This window comes from Hevea brasiliensis, chromosome 18 (genome assembly GCF_030052815.1).
Source record: "Hevea brasiliensis isolate MT/VB/25A 57/8 chromosome 18, ASM3005281v1, whole genome shotgun sequence".
Taxonomy (NCBI): Eukaryota; Viridiplantae; Streptophyta; class Magnoliopsida; order Malpighiales; family Euphorbiaceae; genus Hevea; species Hevea brasiliensis.
In genome coordinates this window covers 46,737,884-46,758,538 of record NC_079510.1, presented here as the reverse complement: position 1 = coordinate 46,758,538, position 20,655 = coordinate 46,737,884, and the positions used below count along the sequence as shown (strand labels likewise).

The window sequence follows — 20,655 nt, the reverse complement described above, 5'->3', positions numbered from 1 at the left end:
AAAATGGGAAAGTAGTGGCTTATGCTTCAAGACACCAAGAGGCATGAGCGTAACTACCCCACCCATGATTTGGAAATGGCGGTGTAGTCTTTGCACTAAAAACTGGAGACACTACCTATATGGTGAAGTGTGCGAGATATACACCGACTACAAGAGTTTGAAGTACATCTTCCAACAGAGGGATTTAAACTTGAGACAGAGGAGATGGATGGAGCTTCTGAAAGATTATGATTGCACTATCCAGTACCACCCTGGGAAGGCCAATGTAGTAGCAGATGCTTTGGAGCAGTAAAATCTTCTCGCGCTTTGCACATTTCACAGAGAAAAGACCGTTGATTCGAGAAGTACATGAGTTAATGGATCAAGGTTTAATCCTAGATCTTTCTCGATGAGGGGTATTATTGGCTCATTTTTCTGAGGCCAGATTTATGTAGACAGAGTTAGAGTTTTCCAAAGACAGACTAACAATTGATGAAGATCATAGAAAGAGTCCAGGAAGGTGAAGGTGGTGAGTTCGGGTTTACCAACGATGGCGCCCTTATGCAAGGTTCTAGGATATGTGTGCCCGACGTGGACAATCTCAGAAATGAAATCATGCAAGAGGCACACTATACACTGTACAATGTCCACCCAGGTTCCACTAAGATATACTATTATGTGAAATATAGCTACTGGTGGAATGGCATGAAGAGAGACATAGCAGACTTTGTGTCCAAGTGCTTGACTTGTCAGAAGGTGAAGTTTGAACATCAGAGACCGTCAGGGAAGCTGCAAGAGCTCCCTATCCTGCAATGGAAGTGGGAAATGATTACTATGGATTTTGTGGATCGCTGCCTCGCATCACGCGAGGATATGATTCGATATGGGTAATTGTAGACTGCTTAACCAAATTAGCTCACTTCTTGCCCGTGAAGACTACATATTCTATGGCACAAGACGCCGACTTACATTCGAGAAATAGTCAGATTGCATGGAATTCCGGCTTCCATAATATCTGATAGAGGGCCCCAGTTCACTTCTCGGTTTTGGAGAAAGTTGCAGGAGGCACTGGGCACACAGTTGAACTTTAGTATTGCCTTCCACCCTCGCATGCATTTGATGACTGAAAGGACAATCCAAACATCAAGACATGCTTCGCATGAGTGTTTTGGATTTTGGAGGTCAATGGGATGATCAGCTAGCTTTGGCGGAGTGTGCCTACAACAATAGTGACCATTCTAGCATAGGAGTAGCACCCTATGAGGCACTATATGGAAGAAAGTGTAGGTCCTCTCTGTGTTGGACGGAAATGGAGAGGCAAAGGTGCATGATGTAGACCTAGTGCAGTACACTTCAGAGATAGTTCCCTTAATCAGGGAACGATTGTAAACAATTTTCAAAGAGGCGTAAGAGTTATGCATTCTAGACTGAGGGATGTGGAGTTTGCGAGGCTACTATGTATTCCTGAAGGTTTCTCCGATGAAGGGAGTGATGAGATTTGGAAAGAAGGGCAAGTTGGTACCTCGGTATGTTGGACCTTTTGAGGTTACTGATAGAGTTGGAGCAGTTGCCTACCGGTTGGAGCTACCACCCAACCTTTCTTATGTTCATCCTGTGTTTCACATCTCCATGCTCAGAAAATACATTCCAGATCCTTCCCATGTAATCGCAAATGGATGTAATAGAGCTAAAAGAGAACTTGACTTTTGAGGAGCAACCTGTAGCCATAGTGGACTACCAAGTGAGACAACTAAGATCAAAACAGATCCCTATGGTTAAGGTTTTGTGGAAGAGTGCACCTGGGAGTCAGAACGGGACATGCGTAGCGAGTACCCTTATCTGTTCAATGTGTAATCTTGTACTTTATTCTGCCTTGTGTAAAATTCGAGGACGAATTTTCTGTAAGGGGGGAAGAATGTAACACCCCAAAATTTTAAACTTTATTATTTTATGAGTATTATTGATATTTTAATTTTATTAAATTTTAAGAAATTATTTGAGATTTTTCGGATTTTAAAAATCGGGTTCGATTTTCCGAAAATATAAACTTTGATGATTTTTAAAAATTTATTTAAAGACCACGTGGCAAAACTAAAAGCATATTCGGAGTCTACGAATTTTTCTGAGTTTTTTGAAATTTTTTCGGCATTTTTCGACCTCGTTTTCGGTCCCGAGGCAGAGTAAAAATTCAAAATTTTGTATTCTGAATTGAACCGGCCGAATCGAACCGGACCGGATCGGATCGGCCTTCTTCTTCCTTTTCTTCCTCTCCCGCGCGCGTTTCTCCTCCTCGCCTTCTCTCTCCTCCCTCCTCCCCTTCTGTAAAATTTATGTACTAACCCCCGTGTTGTGGGCTTCGTGTAGGTATCCTCAATTCGCGGAAATTCGACAGTTGTCCGGGTCTGTGAATTTCCGGCCAGACAAACCCACTACAGGAAAAGTCTCCGAACTGGATTGAGGTTTTGGCTACCTCACCATTGTCAGACATCCCGAGCGCGTTCCCGAAGTCGGAATCGGCAAAGGTAAACCCGAACCTTGCTTTTTCGTAATTTTCTAGTGCTTAAATAGGATTAAAATCCATAAAATATTCGTGGTAGCTCAGAAAATTATGATTCTTTTTGCAATAGCCTAGTAATATTGCTAAGGACCGCGGGGCAAAGTTTTAGAATTTTTAGAGCTTATTTGGGCAGTTTTTGCAAAAATGATCAATTATAAGGACTAAATTGAAATTTTACATATTGTGATGGATGATTGATTTAATGGACCCAGGAGGGGCTGTGTGATGAGATTGAGTTGTAAATATATGGGTTGTGAATATAGAAGTGTGTTTTGAGCCCTTTTGCAGGTTGGGTAGGTCCTAGGTATAGGAGACTCACGATTTTCGGCACGACTTAGGACGTATTTGGTCTTTTCTTGATTTGTATTGAGTCATTTGTATTAAATAATTGTAATGTAATTGTCAGGTGAGCCGGGACAGCCTTCTTCCTCCGCCCAGCCGCCACAGTGACTGCTGTCAAGTCTGTGAGTAAAATATTAATTTTAATTGTAATTTCACTATTATTATATGTTCAAGCATGCCTATGCATCACTTATATGCATATATCTATGTAGATAAACTTTAGGCACGATTTATGTTGCATTCATAATTATGAAAGTGCCATGTATATTGTTGTGGTAATTTGGAGCAGGCAGCGTTGGCATGCGGTGATGTGGTGTGGACTATGGATAGAACGGTAGACACGCTTGAGATCTTCATTGGGACCCGGCCCTTCGGGTAGACACGACTTGAGTTCTTCGCTGGGACCCCGATTTGGTTATTAAGTGGAAGTCTGAGCTGAGTTCTTCACGCACAGCTTGGAATTAAGAGAGTCAGATAGGGATCACCCCCATATATATATGATTGATATTGCTGGGTGCGTGAGTGCTCCAAATTACCTTTTTGATGTTATGATGTGAAATTATTGCTGGTGTTGCATTTCACTCTACAGGGTGCATTAGTTTTAGATAGTTATAAAGATTATGGTTAAAATTGATATTTTACTCTCTGAGTCGAACGCTCAGTCCTGTTCAATATTTTTTCAGGCTACAGGAGGATTTTATTGTGGTTAACCTGCTTTTCTCCTTCGCAGGTTGTTTATCAATATTTGTGTAATTTTATTTACTCCTATAATTTCCGCATGTGTTAGAAGTATTTATTTAATTTTGGTCTGTAATATTATTACCATGTTGGACCTGTAAACGTATAATGATATGCATGTTTGATGGACTGGATGAGGGAGCTGAGCTCTCATATGTTTTTATGATGATATGAGTATGTAGAGGGTGAACTGAGCTCCCCAATTGAGTATTTATTGTGTTTACAGGTCGGGTGAGTCAAAAACTCCTCATTGAAAGGTCCATTTTATGGCCGGACTCTGTCCGGTTGATTTTTTGAAATTGGGCCCAAATGGGCCTTAGAGTTGGGTTAAGTGAATAGTTAGGCTTACTACAGGCCTCGGGGGCTTTAGGCTGGCCCAGGTCCTAGTGCCGGTCCGGCCCATAGGTTGGGTCGTGACATTAGGAGTTAAATGTTAATATTAGATGACTAAGTTAACAAATAAATTAACGTTATACATCACACTAATTATTTTTTTATCCCTAACGATTACTCTTTTAAAATTTATAAGAACAAGATTTAACCTTCAAGTTATTAAACACCAAACAATTTTTTAACAAATAATTTTCTTTTCTGCTAACAGAAAATTTTCTAATTTTATAATAAAATGATATTATTCAATTCTGATATATATATATATATATATATATTCAAATTCAAATATCTTAAAAGCTAATTTATAAAATACCATCATTAATTCATTTATATGAATGGCAGACATCCCCCTATGATCTAACATCACAAGATGTCTTCATTCCTTTTTTTTTTTTTTTTTTAAATTATTAAAAGTAATTGAAGTTGTTAGGATACTACGCAGAGGCACTCCATTATCGAGTCACGCAAAAATTTCTCAACTTTAAAATAGACACGTCAACGAACACGTCCAGCAGCCATTTCCATTTATTTGCTCAACTTATTGCCACCACTTTCACCCATTACAAATTAATTTTTAAGAAATATTATTATTTAATCACAAAATTAATTTTTTTATTTTTTAAAAATATATTATTTAATTTATATATTTCACTTTTATTAAATTATTTAATTTCATCAGCAAATTTTCTATTAACCAAAAGTTTATCAAATTATTATTTAATTTATCTATTTCAATAAAATTAATTAATTAATTTTTATATTTTAAAAAATATATTAATTAATTAATTCTCAATCTTTGTTATTATTTCCTTGAGCCACTCATCTTTGTTCGTTTTTTCTCTTTCCTTATTTCTCTAGTTATTTTTTTTTTCCTCTCACACCCCTTCTCCCCCTCATTCTCTTTCTATTTTTCATTTTCTTATAAAAATCGTTATAAGTTATTTAGGTAAGAAGATTAATAAATTCACCTAGATCTCCAAAATAATTAGGAGATAATTTGGAAAATTTATTTTTTAATAAAAACAAAGATATATATATATATATATATATATATATATATATATATATATATATATATATACTTTAGGAATTGAATAAAAATAATTTGAACAATTTAAAAAATATATATATAAAATCAATTTTAATCTTTATACAATAAAATTTTCATTCATTTTTCAAAATATTAATTAATTAATTTTATTAAAATAAATAAACTAAATAATAATTTAATATGCATTAAAAAAATTAAATAATTTATCAAATGTAAAATATAAAAATTAAATAATTAATTTTATTAAAATATATAAAAATTAAATAATAATATCCCTTAATTTTTATACATTATATTAAATTTATCAAAACCAAAAGCAAATATCTTACAACAAAATTAACAAGCAGCAGCGCCACTCAATAAGCTTAAAAACAATTCCCTCCTACCCCACCAACAAAAAGATCCGATAATATTTTGAGCAGACCTGACCCTGTAAGATGGAGTGGAAGTATATGGGCTCGCTCCAAGGTAAAGGTCGAACTTGCATATGCTCCCCTTTTCAAATCTCTCTGCTTGTTCGATTTACTCGGAGTGCACTAGAATTCGATACCTCATGCAATAATATCCATTAATAACAATCCAACGATTTTAATATAATATAATCTCCGAAGACAATAATACCTGTTTTAATTACAATTTCAGTTCCAGAAGGTAAATTAATCAAAGTTGAAACCCTAATCTCGAGTTCAAATCCTACTTATATTAAATTGAGCAGACTGACTTCTTTCTTTTTAACTCCAGCAACCACTAACTTACATTTCTTAGTCAACAAGGACTTAAACATCCAAAAGGAGCACTAAATATTGTATGCAAAAGAGTATCTGGTTTCGATATTTGTATTACTATAGTCTATTGATATTGGTTTTGAGTACAATTTTGTGAAGATTCAAAGAATTGATATAATTATAGTCTCAGTTATCAAAGTTCGCTATTATGGTCAGAAGTGGAATAAAATTGTGATGCTAAATCCTTAACAATTTGAACCAAACCTTTCAAGTCATTGCTTCCCAATTCAAGGCAGTCCCTTAATAATCCACCATCCACCACCTCTCTCTGCACCGCCTCCGCCACCTCCTTCAAAGCTTCCTGCCAAATCCAACCCACAACACATAAACACTTCAAAGATCTTCAAAAAAAGGTTGAAGAGAACATAAATATCAAGCATCGTACCGATCGATTAAACACGTGGAGAAACCTTTTTAACACCGACTTAGCAATTCTTACGACATCACTGTAGTTTCTCGCAACCCAAGAGACTCTCTCCACCTGCGATTGTGCCCTAGTTAACTGGTCCAAAAACCTAGCCAACTCATTTAAGTCCGAAACGATGCCGTACAGCTCCGTATAATCCAATTCCCTCCACGCGTAGTTTTTCGCATAATCCCACCCTACCGACCACGCCAAACCCCAGAACCCAGATCCTAACCCTTTCTGCAACTTCTGTGCGATTAGCTTCGCACGATTTGCGCCGGCTATGTCGCCGCGTGCAGCACGCAGGTTGGACACGCGTATGAGGAGGGAATGGGAGAGGGAGACAACTGTTTTGTATTGGGAGTAAGAGCTGAAAAGGGAGGATGGAGCGAAACTGGTGGTGGTGGTGAGAAGGAGGAAGAGGAAGAGGAAAGAGGGAGCTAGCGGTGGATTAATCCGGTACATTGGCTTTGAAATGATCAGACCGCGAAGGATTTTCAGTTGAGGATTTGGGAAACGTGACTTCTGTGATTAAATGGAGAGAATTGGATGGCCCATATTGACCTAATATTCGACAGAGTCAAAGCCCAAAGTTGGCCTTGTTGAAGCCTGATTCTCTACACGGTAAGAACAATTTAACAATTAAGTGGAGGCAAGAAGAAGTAAATTTGCATCTTCAAATTACACCATTGAATGAAGAGTGTTTCTCACTATTTGAAAATTTTAAATTCTCCGTTAACTCAATTTGGATATTCAAATTAAAATAATTATTTATATATGTAGCTTTTAAATCTTCAATAAATTTATTTACTAGATAATTCAATATTATAAAAATGTCTTATACCTTTGTTTTAGACTATTTTTCCTTCTAAAAATTCCCAATTGCTCATAGATTATATCTAATAATAATATCAATTAATAACATCTAAATTTAAATTAGTTTGTATTGATCGATTTCATACTTAAAATCACCTTGTAATAAAGAATTTTTATTTAATAAAATTATTATATATATTATTATTATAAAATTTATGTAAAATTTATTATAATTAATAATTATAATGAAAATGTTTGTCTGTTTTTTTTTTTTTTTTTATGATGGTGGAGAAGAAAAATTGTTGAGGTGAAAACAAAAGATACGGATTAACTTTTATTGGAATTGGAGCAAGATCTTTGAACAAATTGTAAACTCGTACGCGCTGCATTTTTAATTTTTCAGCTCATGCCCACTCCCATGGCGTGTGTACCCTTTCTTTTCCACACGCTCATGGCGTGAGATTTAAAAAAAAAAAAGATTTAATTATTTGTTGAAAGCCTTGCATTTTAAAATTATAAAAAAAATTTCGAGGAATATAAAAATTAGCTATTTAATTATCTAATTTAATCTGACAGTAATGATTAATCATTACTCAAATAAGTTCATCTCATTTATTGCAAGATATTATTATAACTCACTCGTTCACCTCGTTTGTCCGACTCAGTCCAATAATAAATAAAATTCACAATTTATATCAATTAAATTATTTTATATATATATATATAACATGAATAAAACAAATCCCCGTATGCAATAGAATAATTCAATGGTGGAGCATAGAAGAAAGAAAAAAGCCTCAAATATCTTAATTCCATGGTGGGGTCTGAGGATGAGCAAAGTTATTTTCCCACTCCACTATAAGTTGCAAACTTATTTGAATTTTGGCGTTCAGAGGTGCATGGCCAATGCCACTTCATTTTTGCATATCCTCTAAATCTCATTCATTCAATTCACACACTCTTCTGCCAGCACAGATTTCTTTTGATTTTTGGATTAAATCTTTTTTTTTTCCCTCCCTTTCTGATCACCATCGCCTCCTTATACATATGTGTAGATTTTTCTCTAATCTCTCACACACCACAGCCCCCCTAAAATATCGCCTCGCCAACTTGCTCTCTCGTCTCCATGTGGCCCTTTTACTCGCTTCTTCTACTGCAAAACCTCATGATTGCTCACTCTTTTCAATTTCTCCTTGAATGTTAAGCCTTCTTTGGAGATCTGCATTTTTCTCCACAACATGGTAATAAGCGAATGGATTTTTCTTCTCTTTTTTGTGTTTTTTGGATATTGGGTTCTTCATGTTTTGGTTCAATAAAATGGGTTGTTCATGTTGTTATCTGGTTTTGGATATTTTGTTTGTTCACTCATAGATTTTGTTTCGATTTCTTAAAATATCTAGTTCGTTGTCTTTGTGCTGTTTCTGCTCTGGTTTTTGAGTATCGCTTGGTTGAGTGCTTCCGATGCATGCCATTATATATGGGTTATTGTAAAGATTGTAAAGCCGTTTGGCTCAGAGACTACGAACCGATCATATATATTTTTTTTCCCTGGGGTATGTTCGTGAATTTTCTGAGCGAGAGATTTGAAGATGGTTGTTCGAAGACACCATTTCATACGCTTTCTTCTCTTTGGTTTTTTGCCATCTAGATTGAGCTTTATTTTCATATCCATTTTCAAGCTTGGGTCGAAGTTCTCTTGCCTCTGCATTTTCTTGTTCTCTAATGAGCGGTAATGACCGTCTTCTGTTTATCCACTACATTTCTTCTTCTATTTTTAATTGTTTTGTCCCATTATATTTACTTAAAATGCCCGCACTGAATCATTAAATCATTGCATATTTTCGGCGTTGTTTAATAATAGACTTGTTTGGGGCTGAGTATTTTGAAGATGGGTGTTCAAATGCATCATTTCATATGCTTTCTTCTCTACTTTTTTTTTGGGGGGGCTTAATTTATGTGCTATCTTGATGTGAGAGCTATATTTTTATATCGATTTTTGAGCTTGGGTCAAAGTTCTTTTGTCTCTGCATTTTCTTTTTCTCTAATGGCCAGTAATGATCGTGTTCTGTTTAAGAGCTATATCTTTCTTCTTCTCTTTTTAATTTGTGTGTCCCATTAAATTTATCTATCTCTAGAAATTTCCTGCGCTGAATCCTTAAATAATTCCATATTTCCGTGTGTTTGATAATATATAGATTAAGGGGTGAGTGATTGCTTAGCAAGATGGTTTTGCTAAGTTCCACGGTGTTGATTCCCTTAATTTTTGAATTAGGAAATGAAAACTTTGGTAGTTGAAGATAGCTTGCAACATTATGCACAATGCAAATGCTTTGTATTTGTATCTTCGAGCACAATTCATTTTTTTGGTCAACATTTGTTCTCTAAGCAATTGTTGTGTGAGAGATGGAATGTGTCAAGGATTAGATGTAATGTGCTGGAATATTGCAATTTGCAAATTGCAGGCTTCTTCGCAAAACAAGCATGTGCCAGGAAACAAATATAACACTGCTCCCGCAAGTCCTCTCACACCCAAAACTAGACTGGAAAGGCTTCTTCTCAATAGAGAGCTCCGGAAATTCAATAAGATTTTTAATCCAACTGATGCGTTAGCAGATGGTCTCAAAGAAGCTGAGCACTTTGCAAATGATTCAGTTTCAAAGGAAGCTGAAAGTAGTGGTCCACTTAACGAGGAAGCATTTTTAGAAGCGGTTGATGGAGGTGAACGGCCTCCCAAACAACGTTTATTGGTGGTTGCCAACAGGTTACCAGTCTCTGCAGTTAGGAAGGGTGAGGATTCATGGCAACTTGAGATAAGTGTAGGAGGACTAGTCAGTGCACTTTTGGGTGAGTGATATCTAAAGTTATTTCTTAACCAAACTTTCAACTCCTGTTACATTATATGCTGGTTTGCAATGTATCCTGTTTTATAATTATTTGTACTATGCTTTTCTGTATATTATTTCTTGCAGATTACAATGCATGTTTACCCCATTTTTTGTCCATTGTTTGCTTTTAATTAATGTATTTGAGTTTTTACTAATGAAGTCAATAGGACCTGATGCCTTATTATCTTCTAAAGGGGTGAAGGAGTTTGATGCCAGATGGATTGGATGGGCTGGTGTAAATGTACCTGATGAAATTGGACAAAAAGCATTATCTACAGCTTTGGCTGAAAAGGTTCGGAAGTCTTCATATGAGTCTTATGTTCCTATTACCTATTTTTCTATGATCTTGAATTACCATATAGATAACTTTTCCTCCCAGTTTTCCATTTCAACTACCTTGCCCTCTGGACATATGTGTGCAAAATGCCCCTCTTCCTGATTTGATTCTATTAACTGCAGAGGTGCATCCCAGTTTTTCTTGATGAAGATGTTGTCCATCAATATTACAATGGCTATTGTAACAACATATTGTGGCCACTTTTCCATTATCTCGGACTTCCACAAGAAGACCGCCTCGCAACCACCCGCAGTTTTCAGTCTCAATTTGATGCATATAAGATGGCTAACCAAATGTTTGCTGATGTTGTAAACAAACACTATGAGGAGGGAGACGTTGTTTGGTGTCATGATTACCATCTAATGTTTCTTCCCAAATTTCTGAAAGAACATAACAGCAAAATGAAAGTTGGTTGGTTTCTCCACACACCCTTTCCTTCCTCAGAAATACATAGGATGCTGCCATCCCGTTCAGAATTGTTGAGATCTGTTCTTGCTGCCGATTTAGTTGGGTAAGTCATTGTAATACAGCTTAGGATTTTGAACATCATGTCATATATTTTTTACCCTCATATGCTTCATATGTTTGGATGCATATTTTTATGTTTAAAGAAAATTACTCCAAGTTTTGTGCCACAAGGAATATCATTCTGATTCATGCAATGAACAAACAAAATGATTCCAATTTTGGCATGTTATGTCAGGTTTAATAAGGCTCTTGCTGACAAAAATTGTTTCTCAGTACAGAAGCTCTGTTCAGATCTCTACTATCTAACAGTTGGATTTGTTTGTTCTCAGTTTCCACACTTATGATTATGCTAGGCATTTTGAAAGTGCTTGTATACGTATCCTTGGACTTGAGGGTACACCTGAAGGAGTAGAGGATCAGGGAAAGCTGACTCGTGTAGCTGCGGTATATTAGCTTATGACTTTTTCTTTTTATATCTATGCATCTGCAAACATGCTGCTTTATTATTTAATAGTGAATGGATCTTCTCAGAGTTACATATGAGTCCATTTCAACATCCTGATTCTTCCTCACGATGCCAACATTTTGTTTTTGGGAGATTGAAACTACAGTTTCCTATTGGGATAGATTCTGATCGGTTCATTCGAGCCCTGGAACTTCCTCAGGTCCAGGATCACATGAAAGAACTTAAGGAAAGGTTTGCTGGCAGAAAGGTTAGGCCCTTTTGTTTTATATCAGTTAGTTTTTTTTTTTTAAACTAATGAGCATTAAAAAGATGTGTTGATATTCTCTAAAAGGAGAAGAACTAGGTTTTAGTTTCTCTTAATCTGTACTTGAGCTCACTCTTTCTCTTATCTTCTTCTTAACACAGATCTGATTACATCGGAAATTACAGAAACTAAATAAATTAAATACAAAAACTGGGTCATAAAATACATAAAATGAATGAAATATATGAACAAACTGTAATTAAAAAAAAAAAGAAGTGATTCACTAGAATACTACAGCCGTAACGAGTCATTATACAGTTTATACCTAGCAGAATTCTTTTAGTTGATCCTTGTTACTATTTGAACATGGGACATAATGCAAAGTTCTGGCCATTCTAACATGAAAAAAAAAAAAATACTTGTCCACTGTTACAAACCCATCATATTTGTATAGTTTTTATAGTAGGTTTGCCAATCATACCTAAACTCTTTGGTTACTGGTAGTTATCATTCCACCATGGCCAGGTAATGCTAGGTGTTGATCGTCTTGATATGATCAAAGGAATTCCCCAAAAGATTTTGGCATTTGAAGAGTTCCTTGAGGAAAATCCAGAGTGGCGTGATAAAGTAGTTTTGCTGCAGATTGCTGTGCCAACGAGGACAGATGTTCCTGAATGTATGCTTACATTCTCTACTAAACATACTCTGTTTTTATTAATGGAACTGCATACTTTCTTCTATATGATTAAGTTAACATGTAGGGCACCCCTAGAGATTTCCGATTTGTGTCAGTTTGATTGGGATTTAAGATAGGGGTTTGTTAAGATGAAATTGGGATTTTGAAAATAGAAGGAATTGGGATATAACTGGGATTGAAAATATGGTGCTGATTACTGTTAGAAGACTCAGCCTTGAGCATTTATGTTTGGAACAAAAGGGCCTCTTGATTGATTTATTGTTAATTTTAGTCACAGGAATTTTGGCAGAAAAATGCTTCTCTAACGACGATACTGTTACTGCATGAGTTAGGACATCATTGTTAAGAATTCTTTTAGTTCTTTGTTCAATAGTTGTTCTCCAAATTATGTAGCTCCATTTCCTCGATTTATGATAACTACCTAATAAATGATAGTGAGTACGCTGCTGTTTATCTATTTATCTTTTCTAGAAAAAACTTGATGTTTAAATTTTTTAACTAGGTAAAAGGCTTTAAACTATTCTGCTTTTGCAAATTCTGTACATTCGCAATCATGAGATTTCCTGAGTTCAATCCATCTAATGTGATGCTTTCTTTACATATTTTTAGATCTTAAATCTTAAGGACAATTGCAATATGCATCATAAAATTTAACACACTCTTTGTCCGTGCAAATTTCTAAAGATTTCAGGCTTTTGCCCTAAAAAAAGAAAAAGGCCAAATTGATCCTGGAAACATGTTGGACTTGGATATGATTATAGTGTTTCCTGCCTAGACATGAAATATATATATATATATATATATATGAATCATAGATCTAGAGCTTTGAAGTGTTTCTTTTTTTTTTTTTTTTTTTACCCTTAGACATATGATAAAAATTGAGCCTAACATCTGAGTAGTCCTGGCCACAGATTTGGTTTTGGCAGATTCCATTTTAATGGTTCAAGGGAATCAGAACCCAGCTGCATGATTCTCAGGTCCTAGTTCAGCTAGGTTTTGATCAAATTTAAGGTTGATTTCTTTTTCTTTTTTTAAAAGGAAGAATCTGGTTTGACCAAGAACCATACCAGCCTGTTCTTGTTCAGTTCAAGGCCAGTGTTTGGTACAAACCAGACCATGGCCAGGCTTATATCAATAGAGATGTTGAAGAAGTTCTAGATCAATGAGTCTATAGGAATTAGGATTATGGAGAATTTCGAACAAAACCCGGCTTTACTTGATAGTGCCTTGGGCTATTTACATACAACGATAACTAAATCTTAATTTCAAACTAGTTAGGGTTGGCTATTTATATCCTATTTCAGCTTGAGCCTTAATCAATCAATTGAGATGCTTATTATTATAAGAAGACACGCATATAGTAATTATGTGATTATGTTTTGAGTGACTGCTAAATGCCTTTATGACCACTGTATGTTTTCCATGGTTTTCTCTTCTTTAAATTTCATTGTCTGTATCACTAATTGTTTGTTTTCAAATTCTATCCTTTTAGTATCCTTAGCTGAGCCAGATCTTTTTTTTTTTTTCTAATTCCTGTGCCATGATCTTGGACTGGGAGTTTCTATTATTGGCTTACTATTTTTGCATTTACAGATCAAAAGCTCACAAGCCAAGTTCACGAGATTGTTGGACGCATTAATGGAAGATTTGGAACCCTTACTGCTGTTCCAATACATCATCTGGTTTGTCTTTATTTTATTAACTTCAATCTCATTGCTAGAACTACTTGATGCAAAGAATCTAAACTTTCATAATATTGAGGAGTTTGACTGTCTTCCCAGTTCCAATAAAGGTCTGTTTGATATTATTATTATTAGTATTATTATTATTGTTGTTGTTGTTGTTGTTGTTGTTGTTGAGGAAAACATCTTCTTAAATATGCTAGTTTTAAAAATTAGTTTAAAGTTAAATTTGACATATTTTAGTCACATGAACAACTAAACAACTTTTTTCAAATTGTTTTTGTTTTACGAACATTTAAAATGGTGCTTTTCTAAAAGTGCTTTTTTGACCTCTCAACCTCAATCCCAAATGGGCCTTAAAAGGAATAGGACTGTATAATTATATTTTACTTTGAACCAAATAGTAATTGAAAAGTTCAACAAGAACTTCTGACATCTCTTCTCCTATCTGACACTTTGTTGCCGACCATATGTCTTTATTTGACTGTCTTCATCTTTGTATGGTACATTTTATTACGTCAAATAAATTTTGTTTTATTGTGAGTAGAGGAATAATGATTTCAGTCAGTTGTACATGGAATTATGAAAGCTCTGCGTTCCACAAGATAAGACGTTATGTATTTTTCTATGCTGCAGCAATCCATAAGGCTGAACCTGTATGGAGTTAAAATTTGGGCATGGCATTACACGCATACTGCAACTCAATAATTATTCTGCTATTGATACTTTATGCAATGTTTCTTTTTCAGCCTTTTATGAAAAGACATCTAATGCAATTGTTTTGCCACTGCAGGATCGTTCTCTTGACTTTCACGCATTATGTGCACTATATGCTGTTACTGGTACTCATTTATGTGAAGTTCACAGTTATTTATGATTCAGTCTTTTATGGAATAATGATCTGATCTGGTTATTCTCAATCTAAAGTAGATACACCTTGTTATGATCCCTAGACATGATGGACGAACAGCTAGAAATTATAGAAAGAAACAAGTAGAAAACCTTCTGTTGCGTGTAAAATTTTTCAATGAGATGTTTCTTGCCATTCTGTGCTTGTCAATCTTTGTCAACAATTTTTCGCTTTTTATTCCTTGTTTGCAACTCCCTTTTCTATGGATTGGGGTGGGGTGACAGGAAGACGCTTATCAAAATAGTTTATCGTCAGATACCAAAGTAATTGTAAAATGCTGAAAAATTCTGTCTCATGGAATTTATCAACAAATATGTTTTTCCTCTACAAATGAAAGAATTTTTAAATAGGCCGTTGGCATTTTGTAAAACTGGTATTACTATTTTCCAAATGTCTTGTGTGGGCATATGTTTGCTGTTTTAATTCAACTAGACTATCAGCCAAACGGATGTTAAATGATCACATTTATATGGTTGTAGGAAGCCCTTTCATTTTGAGGCTTGTAAATTGATATTCAACTCAACTCTAACTCAATTAAGTTTCAATCTCTAAATAGTTGGAGTTGGCATATGAATAATTTTTTTTATCCACATTTGGAGGCTTGTACACTCATGTTTTCTTTTTATTTTTTTTTCTATTTTGAAAATTTTTTAATCCAGATGTGGCTCTTGTTACGTCTTTAAGGGATGGAATGAATCTTGTCAGTTATGAGTTTGTTGCTTGCCAAGCTTCCAAGAAAGGGGTCCTCATCTTGAGTGAGGTAAATTAAACTTTCTGATTTATTTGAGTGTGTGGCTTCAAAAGCACTAGGATTTGCAGCTTATATAGCTTACTATCCTGCAGGAGTTGGTTTTATGTTCTATTTTTCTACTTGCCAACTACAGCCAGTCTAGAAGTGCCTCTAGCTGAACCTGACTTATGAAATAGCGTGCTTTGGTCTTTCTTTGCTAAAAGTTGTTCAATTTCTTGGAGGAATTTGTGGGGGAGGATTTTTTAGTAGTTGTTAACTTCACTTCAAATCTAGATGATCTTAGTTGTTCATTTGTGGTACAATCCACAATCTTTTTTTCTTGGGTCTGAATGAAGCAACATTTCTGGGATTCATGGTTTTGTTCACCACTGAGTTTTCTGCTATTTACAGAATTAAACTTTAATGTCATTGGCTTGGGCTGCTTCCAATAGACAGTTGCTTGTTGCAGCATTCCAGGATTCTGGCAATTTTGGGCATATGCAATCTATAGATGATTCAAATTACTATTACGATAAATTTGGGATTGATATCTTATCATAGGGTCTGCTATCATTCATTTTTTAAGGGAAAGGTTGCATTTGATAGCAGAAAAATTTTTAAACCAAAATCTTTCTGGTAATCATATTATCGGAAAATTTTCAAGCTGAGTTGTTGTACAGTTAAAGAAACATGGTGAACATAAGCTTTAGAAGCTACGAGATTCTCAAGGGTTCCTTATTCAATAAAAATAGTTTAAAAGTGAAAAAAAAAAGTTAATTGGGTTCATCATTTTCATTTGATTGAGACAAATTATTGTGGATAAGAAAATTTGTTTTGTGAATTTTACATCAATCTTTCTTCGATTTCTAGTTTGCTGGTGCGGCACAGTCTCTTGGTGCTGGTGCTATCTTGGTGAATCCATGGAATATCACAGAAGTGGCTTCTTCAATTAGTTATGCTTTGAATATGCCCGCGAATGAAAGAGAGAAAAGGCACGACCATAACTTCAAGCATGTGACAACTCATACATCACAAGAGTGGGCTGCAATGTTTGTGAGGTGTTCACTTTATCTCACTGCTAACTTTTTCAGTTTCCTAAATATTAAATCTCGATTTATGATTTTGAAGAAAAAAAAAAGGAAAGACTTCTTCAATCATGCATGTGACAAATCCATCCTTAAGCAGCATTATCAGAGCTTATATATGGAGAAATTATTCTAATGTTGCTTTAGCACTCATTTCTCCCCACAGAACCACACTACAAGCACAAATAAACAACACATTGTTTATAATGTGCAGTTATTTCTTGTCCTGCTGCAATGAATATGGTCTGCTCTTTTCCTTTGCCTTCCACTATTTTTTTTTCTCCTTTTTGATAAGAAACTGTGAAATGTCATTCACTGTTTTCAATATCTTAATGCTCAAGTTGTTTTTCAATCAAATTTTCTTTCTGACCAGCGATTATTGATCACCTGATGACATTTCTCTTATACATGAGAAAAGAATAATCTTCTGTATATTATAACTTTGTGTTGATTATGGCGAAGGCATGTTTTTCAATTGCATGCTACCATTTGTTGAACTTTGGAGCATTGATAAATATGTAGTTAAAATAGCGACCACGTGCAGCAACAGGATTTCTAATTGGTAATTTATTCTGCTTTTGGGAGATATTAAACACTAAATAGTTGTAAATGGCTTTTTCGTTTTATGTCTACAGGATAAATATCAGTGCTTGTTTTCTTTCCAATGGTTCTTCTATATTGATGGAAGCGTTTCCAATTAACTTGAATTGATTTCAAACTTTATATCAACAATAGTTTTGGAATACTAAACACATTTAGGGATTCAGAGTCATATTAGTATCCATTTGTTGCCCTGTTCTTTAAATTATTATATATTCTCTACAATTAACATTTGCAAAGTCTGGTTTCTTTGTAGTGAACTCAATGATACCATTGTAGAAGCTCAATTAAGGACAAGAAAAGTTCTGCCCCTGCTTCCTATCAAAGTTGCAGTTGAACAATATATGCAATCTAATAATCGTTTACTTATTCTGGTATTCTTTTCTCTCTTTTAAAACATCAAAATATGAGTTGGCCACTGTAGTTTAATTATGTGATCTTGTCCTTGAGTTTCTGAATTTCAGTTTCTTTTCATGCTTTCCTTTGAGCTAATGTTAAAATTAGTTGAGGTAAATAACATATGTTTAACTTTATCAAAGAGATAGTTATTTGTGTAAGTATACATATTACTGTTACTTAATAGTTATGTAAAACACAAGCTTCTTCTTACCTTCTTTTTCATATGTCAAATTATAAATGACAGTTCAAGATGCCTCTTTTTTGAAAGTATACATATGGAGATTGATTTGAGGTGGCTACAGTGCCTTGTTTCAGTAATTGCACTGAGCTTTCATGGAAATATGCTAACTGTAAAACGTTGCTATTCCTCCAACAAAGTCATGTCTTAGTCTATGAGGATTTTATAATGCAGATACTGTTACGGATTGAGATTTTTTATTTTATAATGCAGATAATATTGTGGATTGAGTTTTTCATTGTGAATGTCGGATATTTTTATTAAATTAGCTGAGTGCTTGATAAAATCGCAGGTTCACTTGTTAATGGATATATTCATTCCTTTTACCAAATGTAATCTGTTATTTTGCACAGATATTTTAATCATCTTAATCATTGTCACCTGCATCATTGTGCTTATTGCTACAGGGATTCAATGCAACTCTAACCGAACCAGCGGACAGCTTAGGTAGAAGGGGTGGTCAAATTAGAGAAATGGAACTTAGATTGCACCCAGAATTAAAAGAACCCTTGAAGAAACTTTGTGATGATCAAAAGACGACTACTGTTGTCCTCAGTGGGAGTGATAGAACCATTCTGGATGAAGTACTCTCCTTTCTCCAGTTATCCTCATCCCTGCTTATTATGCTTTCTGACCAACTACTTGTTATGCAGAACTTTGGAGAATACAATATGTGGTTGGCAGCAGAAAATGGGATGTTTTTACGTCTTACATCCGGAGAGTGGATGACAACAATGCCAGAGAATCTCAATATGGATTGGGTTGACAGTGTAAAGGTTTATATATTGTCACAGAAAAAGTTAATCTCTTCCATCTGAGGCCCTCTAGACCCTAAAATTCTTATGATTGTTCATGATTCCAGCAAGTTTTCGAGTATTTTACAGAAAGAACACCTCGATCTCATTTTGAGCTTCGGGAAACTTCTCTCGTATGGAATTACAAGTATGCAGGTACTTATAATCTATGTTTTGTTTGCACTTGATTATTAGCTGAACAGTTCAAAGAGGTAAAAGTGGTGGGATTTCGATAATTGTTTGGTGAAAATCTTACTAAGCATACATATATGTATGTGTGCATGTGCACATTCTTGTAAATGGGTGCATTGTGTGTGCACAAGTATATGTGTGCATAGGTACCGAGCGATAAATGGGTTTATGCATGTACACATAAAGGAACATCATTCTACTCGGCAAAAATATATAGGATTTGCCTTCGCTTTTATTCAGTAATACTGTTTAATTTATTTTCTTTAATTTGGTAATTTTAGATATGGAGTTTGGAAGACTTCAAGCAAGGGATATGTTGCAGCATCTCTGGACAGGACCAATTTCAAATGCAGCAGTTGATGTTGTTCAAGGTGGCCGCTCTGTTGAGGTTCGAGCAGTTGGTGTTTCAAAGGTATTTACATCATGGTTAGCTATCAAAGCCACATGCCTGCTGAGTAATTGACCAGAATCTTATGCTTCTCTTTCTCATCTGATGTTTCCATTTATTTCAGGGTGCAGCAATAGATCGTATTTTAGGAGAAATAGTTCATAACCAGGGCATGAAGACACCCATAGACTATGTACTCTGTGTTGGTCACTTTCTGGCCAAGGTATTTTTATTTCTTGACATAAACTTTAAGCAGCTTTCATTCTCACGATCAATTAGCATTCATTATTAAAAATTAGAATGATCTTTATTTCTATTGTTTGATATTAAAAGGAGTCTTAACCTTGCTGTGCCTGTGATCATCATTTTTTTATATTTTTTTGGACACTGAACACCACATTTAGTTGTGAATTTAATAAAATATGCTTAGTGAAGTAGGGTCCTTGGGAGAAATAAATAATATATAATTTCTGGTGTGGAGAAGGCCCGGATCAGTACCTTTAATCGACATTTAGAAGTGCTTGCTTGGCCTTAGGAAGTAGGAATGTATGGGAGAGATATTGGGCCTGGTAACCTACACTAATAAAATAGATCCAAGATAGGATAATAGTCATCAAACTAAAGCCCAGCCTGTAACCTAGTCCTTCAACAATAAGTTACAACAAACCCCCTTTTGTGGGCTATATGCGCCACCACAAACCTAGCAAATCCAATTGGATGATCAATAAGAGTAACCATAAGTTGGGTGCCCATTAACTGAGTTAAAGAGTGTAGGTTAATTGGAAGGAAATTTCCAGTAACAAAGCAGTTTGATTGAAATGTTAACTCTTACCCATTTCATTATTGGATTCATTGTTTAAGGATGAAGATATCTATGCATTTTTTGAGCCTGAGCTTCCTAGTGAATCACCTGGTATAGTAAAATCCAAGTCACCAGACCCTGTTGGCTTACCTGTACCAAAAGTTCCCAGTGGTAGAACCCGTTCCAAGGGTCACCTTAAGAAACAACGCTCCATGTCAGCTTTGGAATGGAACAGTCTGGGAAGTGCTGGTTGGCGGCCAATTGTTAATGATAGAGTTTCAGTGCATGAGGGTTCTTCTGTACTTGATCTCAAGGGGGAGAACTACTTTTCTTGTGCTGTTGCGCGTAAACTATCAAATGCTCGATATCTCCTTGGAACTTCAGATGATGTTGTCACACTCTTAAAGCAGCTTGCAGATGCCTCTTCATCAACTTGATTGCAGTTTACCTGGTCTCGCTCATGCCTTGAATTTAGAGGTTTGAGAAACTAATAAAAGGAGCTGTTGATGGTGGATATTTCGTATATTGTCTTTCTATGTGCATACAAAAAATTTTGGATATTAATGTGAATAGCGGCATCAGATATAGCAACAACAAAGCATATGATGAGAAGAACTCAAATGTCATTCTTCATATGACTATTTGAATCAAGCTAAGAAAACTTGAAATTA

General features: G+C 35.2%; 2 protein-coding genes across 5 annotated transcripts; one reads left to right on the top strand and one right to left on the bottom strand.

Annotated features, from left to right (window-relative positions):
- Nucleotides 1–5,863: 5,863 nt before the first annotated feature.
- On the bottom strand, nucleotides 5,864–6,759 carry LOC131176032 (uncharacterized). The gene is made up of 2 exons (XM_058141089.1): nucleotides 6,231–6,759; nucleotides 5,864–6,146 (listed from the first exon to the last, which is right to left on the bottom strand). Exons 1-2 carry the CDS (start codon nucleotides 6,714–6,716, stop codon nucleotides 5,979–5,981), a joined length of 654 nt encoding a protein of 217 aa, XP_057997072.1. The 5' UTR covers nucleotides 6,717–6,759; the 3' UTR covers nucleotides 5,864–5,978.
- A 1,188-nt stretch (nucleotides 6,760–7,947) lies between these two features.
- LOC110646702 (alpha,alpha-trehalose-phosphate synthase [UDP-forming] 1) lies at nucleotides 7,948–20,655 on the top strand. 4 transcript variants are annotated; one of them, XM_058141059.1, is made up of 18 exons: nucleotides 7,949–8,308; nucleotides 9,530–9,911; nucleotides 10,147–10,244; nucleotides 10,412–10,800; nucleotides 11,087–11,201; nucleotides 11,369–11,470; nucleotides 11,993–12,143; nucleotides 13,758–13,846; nucleotides 14,640–14,688; nucleotides 15,416–15,516; nucleotides 16,357–16,544; nucleotides 17,428–17,545; nucleotides 18,216–18,392; nucleotides 18,462–18,578; nucleotides 18,671–18,758; nucleotides 19,076–19,206; nucleotides 19,307–19,405; nucleotides 20,044–20,655. In XM_058141059.1, the coding sequence occupies exons 1-18, from the start codon at nucleotides 8,306–8,308 to the stop codon at nucleotides 20,419–20,421; spliced, it is 2,775 nt and encodes a 924-aa protein (XP_057997042.1). In that variant the 5' UTR covers nucleotides 7,949–8,305; the 3' UTR covers nucleotides 20,422–20,655. The 4 variants fall into 4 exon arrangements, with proteins under 4 accessions (XP_057997041.1, XP_057997042.1, XP_057997040.1 ...); XM_058141058.1 differs by having other exon boundaries at nucleotides 7,948–8,308; nucleotides 18,216–18,578; XM_058141057.1 differs by having other exon boundaries at nucleotides 18,216–18,584.